Here is a 17,668-nt window from a genome sequence, read left to right as displayed (position 1 = left end):
AAGTTTGACAAAAGAAAAATCCACTCGTGTTGAACGGATACATTTTTTGTAGATCTTTATAAAATGTCTCCTACAGCTGCCGTTTACATTACACATGTCCAGTGGTGGAAACAGTACCCAATTGTCATACTTGAGTAAAAGTAAAGATACCTTAATAGAAAATGTAAAAGTGAAAGTCACCCAGTAAAATCCTACTTGAGTAAAAGTCTAAAAGTATTTGGTTTTAAATATACTTAAGTATCAAAAGTAAATGTAATTGCTCAAATATACTTAAGTATTAAAAGTAAAAGTAAAAGTATAAATCATTTAAAATTCCTTATATATTAAGCAAACCAGACGGCACCATTTTCTTGTTTTTTAAAATGTACGGATAGCCAGGGGCACGCTCCAACACTAAGACATCATTTACAAATGAAACATGTTTTTAGCCAGATCAGAGGCAGTAGGGATGACCAGGGATGTTCTCTTGATAAGTGTGTGAATTAGACCATTTTCCTGTCCTGCTAACAATTTAAAATGTAACAAGTACTTTTGGTTCCCAGGGAAAATGTATGGAGTAAAAAGTACGTAATTTTCTTTAGGAATGTAGTGAAGTAAAAGTAAAAGTTGTCAAAATATAAATAGTAAAGTAAAGTACAGATACCAAAAAAAACTACTTAAGTAGTACTTTCAAGTATTTTTACTTAAGTACTTTACACCACTGCACATGTCGCAATGTGACTTTGTCTTTGTCGAATAAACCTGGGTCAATGGAAACCTGCCTTGTGTTTGTCATGTAGTGACTTGGCTTGCTAACTGGCTGTTGGGTCTGTTGTTATGCACTGTAAAGGTCAGAATAAGAGGCCTTTTCACAGCACGGCTGTGCTCTTCTCTCACTATGCCCTCTAGCTACCAGCTGTGGAACTACATTACAAAACAAACTGCCAAGTATGATCCAATGCCCAGATGTGGTTAGAAAGGAGGTGAGAGTTCAAGTAGTTAAAGTGTTTTGATAAAACTTGCAGATGGAGAAGTGTCTGCTGAAGTAACTTTTATTGGCGACAATTTCTTAACAAGGGGACTTTTCTTCCAGGACTCAAAGAGATATTGTGTAATATGTTGTATTGATACTGGACTACTTAGAATAGTCTGTACTAACAACAGGTAGTGACAGACCACACATACTTGACATGGAGGCAAACTACACAGAGAGGACAGAGTTATAACCTCCCTGGAAAGCTCCCTGGCCTTGATACTGCAATTCAGCCATTTACTTTCTCAAGGCTAGCACTTTCAATGGAAATTGTCTTCTACTTGAATTGCTTCACAGCTAAGCAAAACACAAAGTCTTCATCCATGAACGGAAAGTCATGACCTGAAAGTGCCTCGACATCAAATACAAATGTTAGTGATCAACTCTATCTCTTTTCTATTATCTCCATCTGGTTTCTATTGGTGAGAACTGTGAATGGCTTAACAATTATATAAATCACATTATAGAACAGGAACAAATGTTCTGCACGTAGATTAAGTGTTCCGTTCTGTTCTGTTCTGTTCTGTTCTGTAGCCTACTGTGTTTCGGCCTCGCAACATCCCTCCCTCACTCTGTCTATCCCTCTCTCCCTCTCTCTCTCTCCTTTAGACCACTATATATACTTTGTCTGGACTGAAGAAGAGAGATAAACAGTACAACTCTGTGGTCTGGTCTTTGTTGTCCTCACATACCATGACTAACCAACTGAAGACGGTGCTGTTTTGACATACCATGATTATAATACTACTACATAATGGTGGAGTCGATGGACAATCCAAGGAGGATGGACATAGGATGGAAGGGTTCAGCATACCACTGCATTCATCTTTCATCTTACTCTCTCAGCGTTAGGTGTGTGTCCCCCGCTGTCTCTGAAGAACCCTCAAACATCAGCACACACACACACACACTTGTGTGTGTGTGTGCTTGTGTGTGTACATTGAGGGAAAAAAGTATTTGATCCCCTGCTGATTTTGTACGTTTTGCCAATTGACAAAGAAATGATCAGTCTATAATTTTAATGGTAGGTTTATTTGAACAGTGAGAGACAGAATAACAACAAAACAATCCAGAAAAATGCATGTCAAAAATGTTATAAATTGATTTGCATTTTAATGAGGGAAATAAGTGTGTCTTTTATACAGGTGTCTTTTATACAGGTAACGAGCTGAGATTAGGAGCAAACTCTTAAAAGGAGTGCTCCTAATCTCAGCTTGTTACCTGTATAAAAGACACCTATCCACAGAAGCAATCAATCAATCAGATTCCAAACTCTCACCATGGCCAAGACCAAAGAGCTCTCCAAGGATGTCAGGGACAAGATTGTAGACCTACACAAGGCTGGAATGGGCTACAAGACCATCGCCAAGCAGCTTGGTGAGAAGGTGACAACAGTTGGTGCGATTATTCGCAAATGGAAGAAACACAAAAGTACTGTCAATCTCCCTCGGCCTGGGGCTCCCTGCAAGATCTCACCTTGTGGAGTTGCAATGATCATGAGAATGGTGAGGAATCAGCTCAGAACTACACGGGAGGATCTTGTCAATGATCTCAAGGCAGCTGGGACCATAGTCACCAAGAAAACAATTGGTAACACACTACGCCGTGAAGGACTGAAATCCTGCAGCGCCCGCAATGTCCCCCTGCTCAAGAAAGCACATATACAGGGACGTCTGAATTTTGCCAATGAACATCTGAATGATTCAGAGGAGAACTGGGTGAAAGTGTTGTGGTCAGATTAAACCAAAATCGAGCTCTTTGACATCAACTCGCCATGTTTGGAAGAGGAAGAATGCTGACTATGACCCCAAGAACACCATCCCCACCGTCAAACATGGAGGTGGAAACATTATGCTTTGGGTATGTATTTCTGCTAAGGGGACAGGACAACTTCACCGCATCAAAGGGACGATGGACGGCGCCATGTACCGTTAAGTCTTGGGTGAGAACCTCCTTCCCTCAGACAGGGCATTGAAAATGGGTCGTGGATGGGTATTCCAGCATGACAATGACCCAAAACCCACGGCCAAGGCAACAAAGGAGTGGCTCAAGAAGAAGCACATTAAGGTCCTGGAGTGGCCTAGCCAGTCTCCAGACCTTAATCCCATAGAAAATATGTGGAGGGAGCTGAAGGTTCGAGTTGCCAAACGTCAGGCTCGAAACCTTAATGACTTGGAGAAGATCTGCAAAGAGGAGTGGGACAAAATCCCTCCTGACATGTGTGCAAACCTGGTGGCCAACTACAAGAGACGTCTGACCTCTGTGATTGCCAACAAGGGTTTTGCCACCAAGTACTAAGTCATGTTTTGCAGAGGGGTCAAATACTTAGTTCCCTCATTAAAATGCAAATCAATTCATAACATTTTTTACATGCGTTTTTCTGGATTTTTTTGTTGTTATTCTGTCTCTCACTGTTCAAATAAACCTACCATTAAAATGATAGACTGATCATGTCTTCGTCAGTGGGCAAACATACAAAATCAGCAGGGGATCAAATACTTTTTTCCCTTACTGTATATGTGTGTGTATATGTGTGTGTGTGTGTGGGTGTGTGTGGCACATACCACTATGTTTGTACATATTTACAGTGCATTCGGAAAGTATTCAGACTTTTTCCACATTTTCTTACGTTACAGCCTTATTCTAAAATTGATTAAATAAAACATTTCCTTCATCAATCTACACACAATACCCCATAATGACAAAGCGAAAACAGGTTTTATTTCTTGTGTGCAAATGCATTAAAATAAAAAAACAGAAATGATTGATTTACACAAGTATTCAGACCCTTTGCTAAGAGACTCGAAATTGAGCTCAGGTGCGTCCTGTTTCCATTGATCATCCTTCAGATGTTTCTACAACTTGATTGGAGTCCACCTGTGGTAAATTCAATTGATTGGACATGAATTGGAAAGGCACACACCTGTCTATATATGTTCCCACAGTTGACAGTGAATGTCAGAGCAAAAACCAAGCCATGAGGTCAAAATAATTGTCCGTAGAGCTCCGAGACAGGATAATGTCGAGGCACAGATCTGGGGAAGGGTACCAAAACATTTGTTGAGTGGCCCAGCCACTGCAGCATTGAAGGTCCCCAAGAACACAGTGGTCTCATCATTTTTAAATCAAAGAAGTTTGGAGCCACTCTTCCTAGAGCTGGCCGCCCGGCAGAACTGAGCAATCGGGGGAGAAGGGACTTGGTCAGGGAGGTGACCAAGAACCTGATGGTCACTCTGACAGAGCTCCAGAGTTCCTCTGTGGAGATGGGAAAACCTTCCAGAAGGACAACCATCCCTGCAGCACTCCACCAATCAGGCCTTTATGGTAGAGTGGCCAAACGGAAGCCAATCCTCAGTAAAAGGCATATGACAGCCCACTTGGAGTTTGCCAAAAGGCACCTAAAAACTCTCAGACCACGAGAAACAAGATTCGCTGGTCTGATGAAACCAAGATTGAACTGGAGGAAACCAGGCACCATCCCTACGGTGAAGCATGGTGGTGGCAGCATCATGCTGTGGGGATGTTTCTCAGTGGCAGGGACTGGGAGACTAGTCAGGATTGAGGGAAAGATGAACGGAGCAAATTACAGAGATATCCTTGACGAAAACCTGCTCCAGTGCGCTCAGGACCTCAGACTGGGGCGAAGGTTCACCTTCCAACAGACCAACAACCCTAAGCACACAGTCAAGATAACGCATGAGTGGCTTCGGGACAAGTCTCTGAATGTCCTTGAGTGGCCCAACCAAAGCCCGGACTTGAACCCAATCGAACATCTCTGGATACCTGAAAATAGCTGTGCAGCAACACTCCCCATCCAACCTGATAGAGCTTGAGAGGGTCTGCAGAGTAGAATGGGAGAAACTTCCCAAATACAGGTGTGCCAAGCTTCTAGTGTCTACCCAAGAAGACTTGAGGCTGTAATCGTTGCCAAAGGTGCTTCAACAAAGTACATTTACATTTTAGTTATATACTGGCCCCCCGTGGGAATCGAACCCACAACCCTGGCGTTGCAAACGCCATGCTCTATCAACTGAACTACATCCCTGCCGGCCATTCCCTCCCCTACCCTGGACGATGCTGGGCCAATTGTGCGCCGCCCATGAGTCTCCCGGTCGCGGCCGGCTGCGACAGAGCCTGGATTCGAACCAGGATCTCTAGTGGCACAGTTAGCACTGCGATGCAGTGCCTTAGACCACTGCGCCACTCAGGAGTATAAGTACTGAGTAAAGGGTCTTATTACTTATGTAAATGTAATATTTCCGTAGTAAACCTGTTTTTGCTTTGCCATTATGGGGTATTGCATGTAGATTGATGAGGGGAAATCAGAATGCACTGTATGTGTCTGTGCATCCTCGTGTGTGGTTCTACATAAAAAATGTAAGCTTTCTCAGTAAACACAATAACATTCTGTTTTCCACAGCTTGTTAAGATTGATTGTGTTTATGCAGCGATTTCAAACAGAGATCAAACTCCCATCAACTTAATGGCTTGACCTTGTAAACTCAGGTTACCTCGGCACCTGTGTCGCCTGGAATGCTCTCTATGCACTTTTCTAAACACTCATTCCAAGTGTAACCCAATGACCTGCAGCTCTGAGTCAGACAGGGACTGTATATTTTTTTTACATTTTAGTAATTTAGCTGACACTCTTATCCAGAGCGACTTACAGTTAGTGAGTGCATACATTTTTTTTCATACTGGTCCCCCGTGGGAAACGAACCCACATCCCTGGTGTTGCAAACGCCATGCTCTACCAACTGAGCTACACGGGACTATATGCGTGTGATGTATCTCAAATCAAATCAAATCAAATTTTATTGGTCACATGCGCCGAATACAACAGGTGCAGACATTACAGTGAAATGCTTACTTACAGCCCTTAACCAACAGTGCATTTATTTTAAACAAAAAAAGTAAGAATAAAACAACAACAAAAAAGTGTTGAGAAAAAAAGAGCAGAAGTAAAATAAAGTGACAGTAGGGAGGCTATATATACAGTAAAATAAAGTGACAGTAGGGAGGCTATATATACAGGGGGGTACCGTTGCATAGTCAATGTGCGGGGGCACCCGGCTAGTTGAGGTAGTTGAGGTAATATGTACATGTGGGTAGAGTTAAAGTGACTATGCATAAATACTTAACAGAGTAGCAGCAGCGTAAAAAGGATGGGGTGGGGGGGCAGTGCAAATATTCCGGGTAGCCATGATTAGCTGTTCAGGAGTCTTATGGCTTGGGGGTAGAAGCTGTTGAGAAGTCTTTTGGACCTAGACTTGGCACTCCGGTACCGCTTGCCGTGCGGTAGCAGAGAGAACAGTCTATGACTAGGGTGGCTGGAGTCTTTGACAATTTTGAGGGCCTTCCTCTGACACCGCCTGGTATAGAGGTCCTGGATGGCAGGGAGCTTTGCCCCAGTGATGTACTGGGCCGTACGCACTACCCTCTGTAGTGCCTTGCGGTCAGAGGCCAAGCAGTTGCCATACCAGGCGGTGATGCAACCAGTCAGGATGCTCTCGATGGTGCAGCTGTAGAATTTTTTGAGGATCTGAGGACCCATGCCAAATCTTTTTAGTCTCCTGATGGGGAATAGGCTTTGTCGTGCCCTCTTCACGACTGTCTTGGTGTGTTTGGACCATGATAGTTCGTTGGTGATGTGGACACCAAGGACACCAAGGAACTTGAAGCTCTATCTTTGTGGAGGGCTAGGCTACATCCTGGGCTGGGTTCTGTGTGTAATAGGGTGTACTGGCAGATCATTCAATTGAATAGACGTTGTTAATACACAAATTGCATAGTCAATATTATGAACTGCATGTGAGGTACACACACAGAACCAGTCAAAAGTTTGGACACACCTACTCAATCCAGGGTTTCTCTTTTTTAAAACTATTTTCGACACTGTAGAATAATAGTGAAGACATCAAAACTATGAAATAACACATATGGAATCATGTAGTAACCAACAAAGTGTTAAACAAATCAAAATATATTTTATATTTGAGATTTTTCAAAGTAGCCAACCTTTGCCTTGATGACTGCTTTGCACACGCTTGGCCTTCTATCAACCAGTTTCATGAGGTAGTCACCTGGAATGCATTTCAATTAACAGGTGTGCCCTGTTAAAAGTTAATTTGTGGAATTTCTATCCTTCTTAATGTGTTTGAGCCAATCAGTTGTGTTGTGACAAGGTAGGGGGGGTATACAGAAGATAGCCCTGTTTGGTAAAAGATTAAGTCCATATTATGGAAAGAACAGCTCAAATAAGCAAAGCGAAACGACAGTCCATCATTACTTTAAAACATGAAGGTCAGTCAACGCGGAACATTTCAAGAACTTTAAAAGTTTCTTCAAGTGCAGTCATAAAAATCATCAAGCGCTATGATGAAACTGGCTCTCATGAGGACCACCACAGGAAAGGAAGACCCAGAGTTACCTCTGCTGCAGAGGATAAGTTCATTAGAGTTACCAGCCTCAGATTGCTGCCCAAATAAATGCTTCACAGAGTTCAAGTAACAGACACATGACAGACTGCGTGAATCAGGCCTTCATGGTCGAATTGCTGCAAAGAAACCACTACTAAAGGACACCAATAAGAAGAAGAGACTTGCTTGGACCAAGAAACACGAGCAATGGACATTAGACCGGTGGAAATTTGTCCTTTGGTCTGATGAGTCCAAATTTGAGATTTTTGGTTCCAGCCGCCGTGTCTTTGGGAGACGGATGATCTCCGCATGTGTAGTTCCCACCGTAAAGCATGGAGGAGGAGGTGTGATGGTGTGGGGGTTCTTTGCTGGTGACACTGTCAGTGATTTATTTAGAATTCAAGGCACACTTAACCAGCATGGCTACCACATCATTCTGCAGCGATACGCCATCCTATCTGGTTTGCGCTTAGTGGGACTATCATTACTTTTTCAACAGGACAATGACCCAAAACCTGGCTATATAAGGGCTGTTTGACCAAGAAGGAGAGTGATGGAGTGCTGCATCAGATGACCTGGCCTCCACAATCACCCTACCTCAACCCAATTGAGATGGTTTAGGATGAGTTGGACCGCAGAGTGAAGGAAAAGCAGCCAACAAGTTCTTAGCATATGTGGGAACTCCTTCAAGGCTGTTGGAAAAGCATTCCTTATGAAGCTGGTTGAGAGAATTCCAAGAGTGTGCAAAGCTGGCATCAATGCAAAGGGTGGCTACTTTAAAGAATATAAAATATAAATATATTTTGATTTGTTTAACACTTTTTTGGTTACTACATGATTCCATATGTGTTATTTCATAGTTTTGATGTCTTCACTATTATTCTACAATGTAGAAAATAGTAAACATAAAGAAAAACCTTTGAATGAGTAGGTGTGTCCAAACCTTTGACTAGTACTGTATATAAGAAATATTCCAGCACTACATGGAAGTAGACAAGGATTTCAGGCACATTTGTGACCCGTGGAAAAAAAAAGAAGCCATTGTGATTTTATCATCACATTGAGATTGAGTCCAGCTCACTCTTGGTGGGTGCCAATCTCTCTAACTCTCTTTCTCTTTTTCTCTTTCTCTCTGTCCTTATGAAACCTAAAGGCTTCAAACACAGAGGAAAAGAGCAGAGTGGAAAGAAAAGAGAACCAGAGCATCTAAATCAGAACTACTAAAGGAAAATGTAAACGCCATATAGCTAAGAGGAGAGAAGGATGGGGGAGAGGAAAACATTTTGCCCCTCTCTTTCTCCGTCCTTCTCATCTACTGTGATGTTTGGTAACGCAGAGCAACAATCGCTAAGTGACGAGGTCTCTCTGACAGCCTTGGAGAGCATGTCTGTGATCCCTCTATCCAATGGGAGGTGGCTTTGATGGACCTGTTCGAATTATTATAAATTTTTTTCTAAAATAATTATATGAAAAAATAATCAATGTCTTCTTCATAAAAATAAAAAATACCTATCCACAAGAGATGTACAATATCTACATTGTCGATTTTTTTATTTATTTTTTACTAAATCAAGCCCTGCTCATGAATAATTAACTCCGCTTGATGCAAGCCACTCACACATTTCTCAGAAGGTCAAGTATGTTTCCATCTATGCCACTTGGTACTTTAAAAGCCAACATAATTTGTATAGGTATATACACAGAGACAAGGCGTGGGGCTATGTTGGATACTGCAGGGTATAAATCACAATGGTGTAAACCAAGGGTGATAGCATAATGGAACTTGGTCTTTGGCTGTAGCACAAGTAGAGAATAGTTTTTAACAGAGATGGGCTATGTGGTAATACTGTAGGGTCAATTCACACGCTGTGTCCTACTGCCATCTGTATTGTCTAACAGAGGGGTGGGAAAGAGGTGTGGCGGAAGGAAGGAAGGAAGGAAGGAAGGAAGGAAGGAAGGAAGGAAGGAAGGAAGGAAGGAAGGAAGGAAGGAAGGAAGGAAGGAAGGAAGGAAGGAAGGAAGGAAGGAAGGAAGGAAGGAAGGAAGGAAGGAAGGAAGGAAGGAAGGAAGGAAGGAAGGAAGGAAGGAGATTACAGAACAGAGCTGTGGGCAGCAGAGCAAAAATAGAGGAAAACTAAACTTCTGGAGGACCTATCATCCTTTCACTCCCTCCTCTCTACCTTATCTTCCTCTGTATCTGCTGCTAAAGCCACTTTCTATCACTCTAAACCTAGGAAACTCTTTTCCACATTCTCCTCCCTCCTTAATCCTCCACCCCCTCCCCCAACCACTTTGAATAGAAAATTGACAACATCCACTCCTCATTCACTCAGCCTATTGAGTCCACTGGTCCCACTCACACAGAACTACCCTACGCCTTGACCTCTTTCTCCCCTCTCTCTCCAGATTAAATCATGTGACTAGTGGGTCTGGCCACCAGACAACCTGCCTGCTCAACCCCATCCCCTCCTCCCTTCTCCAGACCATCTCTGGAGACCTTCTCCCATTCCTCACTTCCCTAATCAACTCATCCCTGACCACTGGCTGCATCCCTTCTGATTTCAAAATGGCACAAGTCGCTCCCCTCCTCAAGAAACCAACACTCCACTCATCTGACGTCAAAAACTATAGACCTGTATCCCTTCTTTCTTTTCTTTCCAAAAGACTTGAGCGTGCTGTCTCTGATCAACTCTCTCGTTTTCTCTCTCTCAAAATGATCTTCTTGACCCTAACCAGTAGTGCTTCAAGATGGGTCAGTCAAGCGAGACTGCTCTTCTCTGTGTCCCAGAGGCTCTCCACACTGCCAAAGCTGACACTCTCTCATCTGTTCTCATCCTCCTAGATCTATCCGCTGCCTTCGACATCATGAATCATCTAATCCTTCTCTCCACCCTCTCAGGGCTGGGTGTCTCAGGCTCTGCACACTCTTGGATTGCATTCTACCTGGCAGGCCACTCCTACCAGGTGACGTGGAGAGGATCTGTGTCTGCACCCCATACTCTCACTACTGGTGTTCCCCAGGGCTCGGTTCTAGGCCCTCTTCTCTTCTCTCTATACACCAAGTCACTTGGCTCTGTCATATCCTCACATGGTCTATCCTATCATTGCTATGCGGATGACACTCAACTACTTTTCTCCTTCCCCCCTTCTGACACCCAGGTGGCGACATGCATCTCTGCGTGCCTGGCAGATGTCTCAGCTTGGATATCGGCCCACCACCTCAAGCTCAAACTCAACAAGACGGAGCTGCTCTTCCTCCCGGGGAAGGCCTGCCAGCTCAAAGACCTCTCTATCACGGTTGACAACTCCACGGTGTCGCCCTCCCAGAGTGCAAAGAACCTTGGCGTGACCCTGGACAACACCCTGTCGTTCTCTGCAAACATCAAAGCAGTGACTCACTCCTGCAGGTTCATGCTCTACAACATCCGTAGAGTCTGACCCTATCTCACACAGGAAGCGACGCAGGTCCTAATCCAGGCACTTCTCATCTTCCATCTGGACTACCGCAACTTGCTGTTAGCCGGGCTCCCCACTTGTGCCATCAAACCCCTGCAACTTATCCAGAATGCTGCAGTCCGCCTGGTTTTCAACCTTCCCAAGTTCTCCCATGTCACCCCGCTCCTCTGCACACTTAACCGGCTTCCAGTCGAAGCTTGCATCCACTACAAGACCATGGTGCTTGCCTACGGAGCAGCAAGAGGTACTGCCCCTCCCTACCTTCAGGCTATGCTCAAACCCAACACCCCAACCTGAGCACTCAGTTCTGCCACCTCTGGTCTCTAAGCCCTCCCACCCCTACGGGAGGGCAGCTCCGGCTCAGCCCAGTTCGAGCTCTTCTCTGTCCTGGCACCCCAATGGCGGAACCAGCTTCCCCCTGAAGCTAGGACAGCAGAGTCCCTGCCCATCTCCAAAAGCACCTGGAACCCGACCTCTTCAAAGAGCTCTGACTTTGCTGATAACTACTTTATTGAGGAAAAGTGTACTTACTATGCTTGTGATATGTGCTTGTCCCACCTAGCTATCTTAAGGTGACTGCACTAACTGTAAGTCGCTCTGGATAAGAGTGTCTGCTAAATGACTTAAATGTACATGTAAATGTAAGGAAGGAAGGAAGGAAGGAAGGAAGGAAGGAAGGAAGGAAGGAAGGAAGGAAGGAAGGAAGGAAGGAAGGAAGGAAGGAAGGAAGGAAGGAAGGAAGGAAGGAAGGAAGCTTTACATCACACTTGAAATTCATAATTTGTTCATATTCACATTAATGAACAGAATTTAGTAAGGTGAATAATATTATGTGCATGGATGTGCAGGGTTGAGAGTTATGTGATTAATTGTGTCACTGGCTACACCTGTGAGGGCAGCAGCAGCACATAAAAAAAATAGTGCCTTACTGGAAGTGAAGCTGAGTTGGGTGGCCCTGGAAGTGTCAGAGAGTAAATACAGTGCATGTGTTCAGCGTATTTCATGTATGGATGTTACCCTGCCTTCAATAGGCCTGTAAAACCATGTGGGTCAGATATGAACGGAGAAACACACACACACACAGATGAACACACAGATCGATAGACAGACAGATAAACACGCGCACACACAAGCATGCACACACACATACACACACACACACACACACACACACATAACACACACACACACACACACACACACACACACACACACACACACACACACACAGACAGACAGATAAACACGCGCCCACACAAGCATGCACACACACACACACCACCCACCCACACACACACACACACACACACAGTCTAGATCGTCCCCTAACCTAGAGATGACATGATTTAGTGTGAGGGGCTGACATCCCTTTTAAATAATGGAAACACAGCTGTAGAGCTGGGTCAATGACGCCAATAGGTAGTCAAATTACCCCCAGAATCTGCCAAGACCAATAGGCTGAGACCCCTAGCTGCATTCCTCCCTCCCTCCTTCCATCCATGCAGAGAACACAACGCCATTTAAGGCTCCGTATCGGACCAGCAGCTAAAGCTTCCACTAGAGGTCTCTCTCTCTCCTCTCTCTATATATCTCTATCGCTCACATTCACTCACTTGCACTCATGCTCTCACTCGCTCTCCTCTATCGCTCTCTCCTCTCCTTCTCTTTCTTTTTCTCTCTCAGATACACTCTTTCACTCTCTCTCTTTCCCCCCTCTCTCCCTCCCTCTCTCTCTCTCACTCTCTCTCTCCTTATCAGCAGGAGTAAAGCTCCCTTTCTCCATAGCCTCTGCTGTGCTCTCAGATACTTAATTACCACCCACCAACAGCCAACAGTCACACTACTGGCCAGCAGAGCTGTTTGACCTGTAAATCTGCTGTGTTGATGGACCACCAAGACCACCAAGAAGTGGTCAACAAACACATACATTTTGTATACAAAAACCTCCTGCCTCTCTTACCCCTTTATCCTGCTTTCTCTTTCTCTTTCTCTTTCTCCCTCTCAACCACACACACACGTTTGTTTTACTATCCTTGTTGGGATCAAACAATAGATTCCCATTCAAAATCCTATTTTCCCTAACCCCTAACCCTAACTCTAAAGCATGAAACACATCTCACGGCCAATTGACTGCCGATAGATAATTATTACAGTGGGAGGCCGTTCCTTCTCTTCCTAGAACAAAAAGGCACCTGCTGCGTGCTGACCCGATAGCGACGAACCTGATGTTTGTACTTGTAACAACAAACAGGAAAAAAATAGGGCATTTTCTCTGTACATCCATCATGAGCCAGTCAAACTTCATATGCAATGTAGGCTATGGGATGGTAGCTAGCTAAGTGCACAGATGCAATGCACACAACACTAAATACTTCCTCCAAGCTAGCTAACCACTGTAGCTAGTATCGACATTATATTTAAATCACAATGGATTAGTTTCCATGAAACAGCTGCCTGTGTTAGCTGCTGAGTATGTGCCGTGTCCTTAGCTAGCTAGCGAATATGGTAATATTCGCTAGCTAGCTAAACATTTGGCTATGGGTTGGCACTGGCAGTTTGGGATTATGGAGAGTGAATTAAATTGTTTCTTCGTCATCTTGCTAGGTAGTTATCTAGCTGTGGCCATCCAGCTAGTATCAACAAGGGCTTTATACAAAATAGCAACATTAGCTAGCTAGCTAACATGGACTCTACACCATAAGAGATTGACTGCTGACACTCTGTTCAGAGGCACCAAGTACTGTCTGTCGGCAGGCAAACATTTGACAATCATACCGGTGTGTCTGAATTTTAACGAAAACCCTAACCTAACGCTAACCTTAACCCTAACCTTAACCTCAAACCCTAACTCCTAACCCTAACCCCTAACCCTAATTGTAACCCTAAACGTAATTGTAACCCTAAACCTAAACCTAAACCTAACCCCTAAGCCTAAAATAGCCTTTTTCCTTGTGAGGACTGTCCACATTTTCCTTGTTTTACTATTCTTGTGAGGACTTCTGATCCCCACAAGGATAGTAAAACCTAAAAAAACACACAGGCTGTCACATGGAATAATACAGCTTGTTTATCATTGTTGAGGTGAGGTTATGCTCCTCTGCTTGTATGGAATAAGAGAACCAGACACCTCTTGCCCTCTAGTGGACAATGTTGAATACTGTAAACTCAACTGTAATGAGATTTTCTGATGTTGAAGTTCTCACTTTCACCACCCGGTAGCGCCCAATCTCTAAAATGGAGACAGGTAGTCTTCCCTATAAACCCATCGTATGACAAACTAAGCCATACATGGGATCACAGAACATACAAAAAGACTCATGATAAAACTATTTACAGCGAATACTTGACTTTTCCTGTTTGGTCAGTGTTATATCGACGCAAGCCTTTAAAACATGGCACCATTTCTTGCTTGTGTGCATCTGTGCATGCATGTGTGTGTCTGTATGTGTGTGTCTGTGCGTGCATTTGTATGTGTGTGCATGTGTGCGTGAGTGTGTTTGCGTGCGTGCGTTGGTGTATGTGTGTATGTGTGTGTGACATGAGCACGGTTCTGTACTGACCTTCCTGCCAGAGAAGAGCATGCAGAGCTGGTGCATGGAGCCTCCGTTCTTGGTCAGCTCCTTCTTCAGGGTCTTGGGCGAGGGCAGCGTCCAGCCCCCCTTGTGTCCGTGGCTCACATCCAGGCAGTTGATGGTGTTGTCTGAGGTGAAGCAGGTAGAGCGTGGGTCCTGCAGCAGACTGCCCTCGCTATGCGTGCGGCGCCGCAGTGAGTTCTGGACGCTCAGCCGGCCGCCGTGCTTCTCGCAGGCAGAGCCCTCCACCATGCTACGGCGTTTACTGTCGCTGCACTCTGGGTAGGCATCATCGCTGTCATCTTCATCATCATCATCTTCTTCTTCTTCTTCATCGTCTTCATCATCCTCGTCGTACTCTTCGTCGGTGTTGGGCGAGGAGAGGGCATTGGCACTGAAGGAGCGGTCTAGGCGGAGTTCAGGGATGATGAAGGAGGAGGAAGAGGAGGAGGGTGGGGCGTTGGTGTCGGGAGGATCTGACGGGGCCTCGTCATCCGTCGCCGAGGGAATCGCCTCTCCTCCCTCCTCCTCCATCTCTCTTTTCCCTTCATCCTCGATCTCTCCTTCCTCCTCACCCTTCCTCTCCTCCTCCTCCTCCTCCTCCTCCTCCTCCTCCTCCTCCACCTCTCTCTCCCTCCAGATCTCGGGTTCGGTGCCCTCCATGCTCTTGCAGTCTTCTCCCTCGGTGGAGGGGGGCGGGGTGGGGGGCACCTTGTGTTCCTCTTCGTCACCCAGCGGGATACAGACCTCCTCCAGGGGGGTGAGGGGCTCAGAGGGGTGTGGGCTGCCCAGAGTCAGGGGCTCTGAGGGGCTGGAGGGGTAGGAGTAAAGGAGGTCCTCCTCGGACCCCCGTGGCAGGGGTAGGCCTCCTCCTCCTCCTTCCAGCTCACATGGAGGGGTGTCCACTTTGGGCTCAAGCATCTGGAGAGAGAGAGAGAGAGAGAGAGAGAGAGAGAGAGAGAGAGAGAGAGAGAGAGAGAGAGAGAGATGAGGGAGAAAGAGAAAGAAAGGTGCATGAGTTGATAAGGAAGGAGGGAGAAGGGAGCTGTACCCATATGTTGGTATGATGCTATGCAGTCCCATCCCTCTAACTCCACCCCTCCCTTCTTCCTTCCCTCTTGCCCAACCTGCTATTTTTAGACCTCAGCCCAGCCGTGAATCAAAGCAGTGAATCAAAGCCTATCAAACAGGAGCGGGATCCGGGATACAAAAGAGCCCTCCCTGTCTTCCACACTTTATCAACCACAAAGACACACACACAGGTAGAGAGAGAGAGAGAGAGAGAGAGAGAGAGAGAGAGAGAGAGAGAGAGAGAGAGAGAGAGAGAGAGAGAGAGAGAGAGAGAGAGAGAGAGAGAGAGAGAGAGAGAGAGAGAGAGAGAGAGAGAGAGAGAGAGAGACAGAGAGAGACAGAGAGAGACAGAGAGAGAGACAGAGATTGACGATGACAGAGAGAGAGAGACAGAGATTGACTGATGACAGAGAGAGAGACAGAGAGAGAGAGGGAGAGAGAGAGAGAGAGAGAGAGAGAGAGAGAGAGAGAGAGAGAGAGAGAGAGAGAGAGAGAGAGAGAGAGAGAGAGAGAGAGAGACAGAGAGAGACAGAGAGAGACAGAGAGAGAGACAGAGATTGACGATGACAGAGAGAGAGACAGAGATTGACTGATGACAGAGAGAGAGACAGAGAGAGAGAGAGAGAGAGAGAGCGAGAGAGAGAGAGAGAGAGAGAGAGAGAGAGAGAGAGAGAGAGAGAGAGAGAGAGAGAGAGAGAGAGAGAGAGAGAGAGAGAGAGAGAGAAAGAGTTATAAACACTGTCACACCGCATATTTACTTTATATCAAGTGGATGATAAGTGGATTATAACATTTATCACATTTATTAGTGCTGGGTTAAAGCAAAAATGTTTAGCCTCAGCTAATTCAGTTTTGGTGCAATGCACTTCACTATTGACGTTTCAAGGCATCAACATTTGAATTGCATCCCAATCACTAAAAAGCTATTAATACACATCCCACATCGTCAGATCAATAGAGAAACAAGCCTATACCCAGACCAGGCCTGATGTAAATCCATTCCAATCCTATTGACCTGTGAAGTGTGTTACATGCCTAAGAAACTAATGGCTCAATACCAACTATCAACAATGCCTTGGTAAAGGAGAAGCCAGTGATTCTGGGTGTATTTGGAGAATTGTTGACTTTAGGCAGGAAAGAGAGGACACATGAAATGAAGAAAGACAAGAAGAAGTACAAATACACTCTGGAACACACTGTGATGGCAGGCTATCCCTTGTTGAGAGAGGGCCTCATTGTACAGTTCACTAGCTACAGACTGATGATGATGGGGGCTGCTATTTTTAGAGTGAATTGCACTTTTATAAGAGACACACTTTTAAAAGAGACAGGGCAGCTTGGAGAAAAACAGGACGGAGAACGGAGGACTTTTTTCTCTCTCTCTCTTTAAACATATCCCAATCAATTGCTTGAGGATACAATACTGCATTTGTATGAATATTTGGTTGAATAAGTAAAGCTGATATTTTAAATAGATAGAAATACAAGGTTTGATTATAAACTATAAACCATGGTAAATGTGTAAATGCAGACGCATGTACAGACACACTCTCTCCCTCCCTCTCCAGTGGAGATATGGCAGGAGACACCTGTCCTATCAGATACACATGTTCCATTTCAGAGCCCAGCCTAACACAGCCATCTACTACCGTACTGGGCCACACACACACACACACACACACACACACACACACACACACACACACACACACACACACACACACACACACACACACACACACACACACACACAATTCACTTCAAGTGTCATTCAAAAGAAAAGCTCCACATATCCAGTGAAAAAAGACTGATCGAAACACTCAACCACAAAAACACAACTCAACCTAATTCATTTCATTCATTTCATTTGTCATGTGTTTCTGTGTCCGTTGGCTAAGAAGTCATTACTCTCTCTTTCTCTCCCGTGGCTGATCTGAAAGCAGAGGGGAGAGAGATTGAGAGCATTGAGGATGAAAGAGACCCTTGACGGGCTAAAAGCTCTCTGTGTTTCAGTGAGAGGAGAGGACTGGGGAGGAGAGGGGTGGAGTGGTGCGGAGCACAGGTAGGTCATCAATGATTAACGTTAGGCTATCAGACCACTAGCACCACCGTCATTACTCACCCAGCGTAGCATCACA

General features: G+C 45.0%; 1 protein-coding gene across 4 annotated transcripts in view; it reads right to left on the bottom strand.

The window, feature by feature from the left end:
- Positions 1-17,668, bottom strand: part of LOC121541681 (regulator of G-protein signaling 3-like) — a 221,258-nt gene that overhangs the window by 48,903 nt on the left and 154,687 nt on the right. For all 4 annotated transcript variants that reach the window (XM_045208104.1, XM_041850910.2, XM_041850911.2 and 1 more), the window contains one exon: positions 14,448-15,380. In XM_045208104.1, coding sequence (XP_045064039.1) covers positions 14,448-15,380 — 933 coding nt within the window. The remainder of the gene's footprint in view (positions 1-14,447; positions 15,381-17,668) is intronic.

The sequence above is a fragment of the Coregonus clupeaformis genome, chromosome 27 (assembly GCF_020615455.1).
Source record: "Coregonus clupeaformis isolate EN_2021a chromosome 27, ASM2061545v1, whole genome shotgun sequence".
Lineage (NCBI taxonomy): Eukaryota > Metazoa > Chordata > Actinopteri > Salmoniformes > Salmonidae > Coregonus > Coregonus clupeaformis.
Note: the sequence above shows the minus strand (reverse complement) of the source record. Positions and strands in the feature narration are given on the sequence as shown.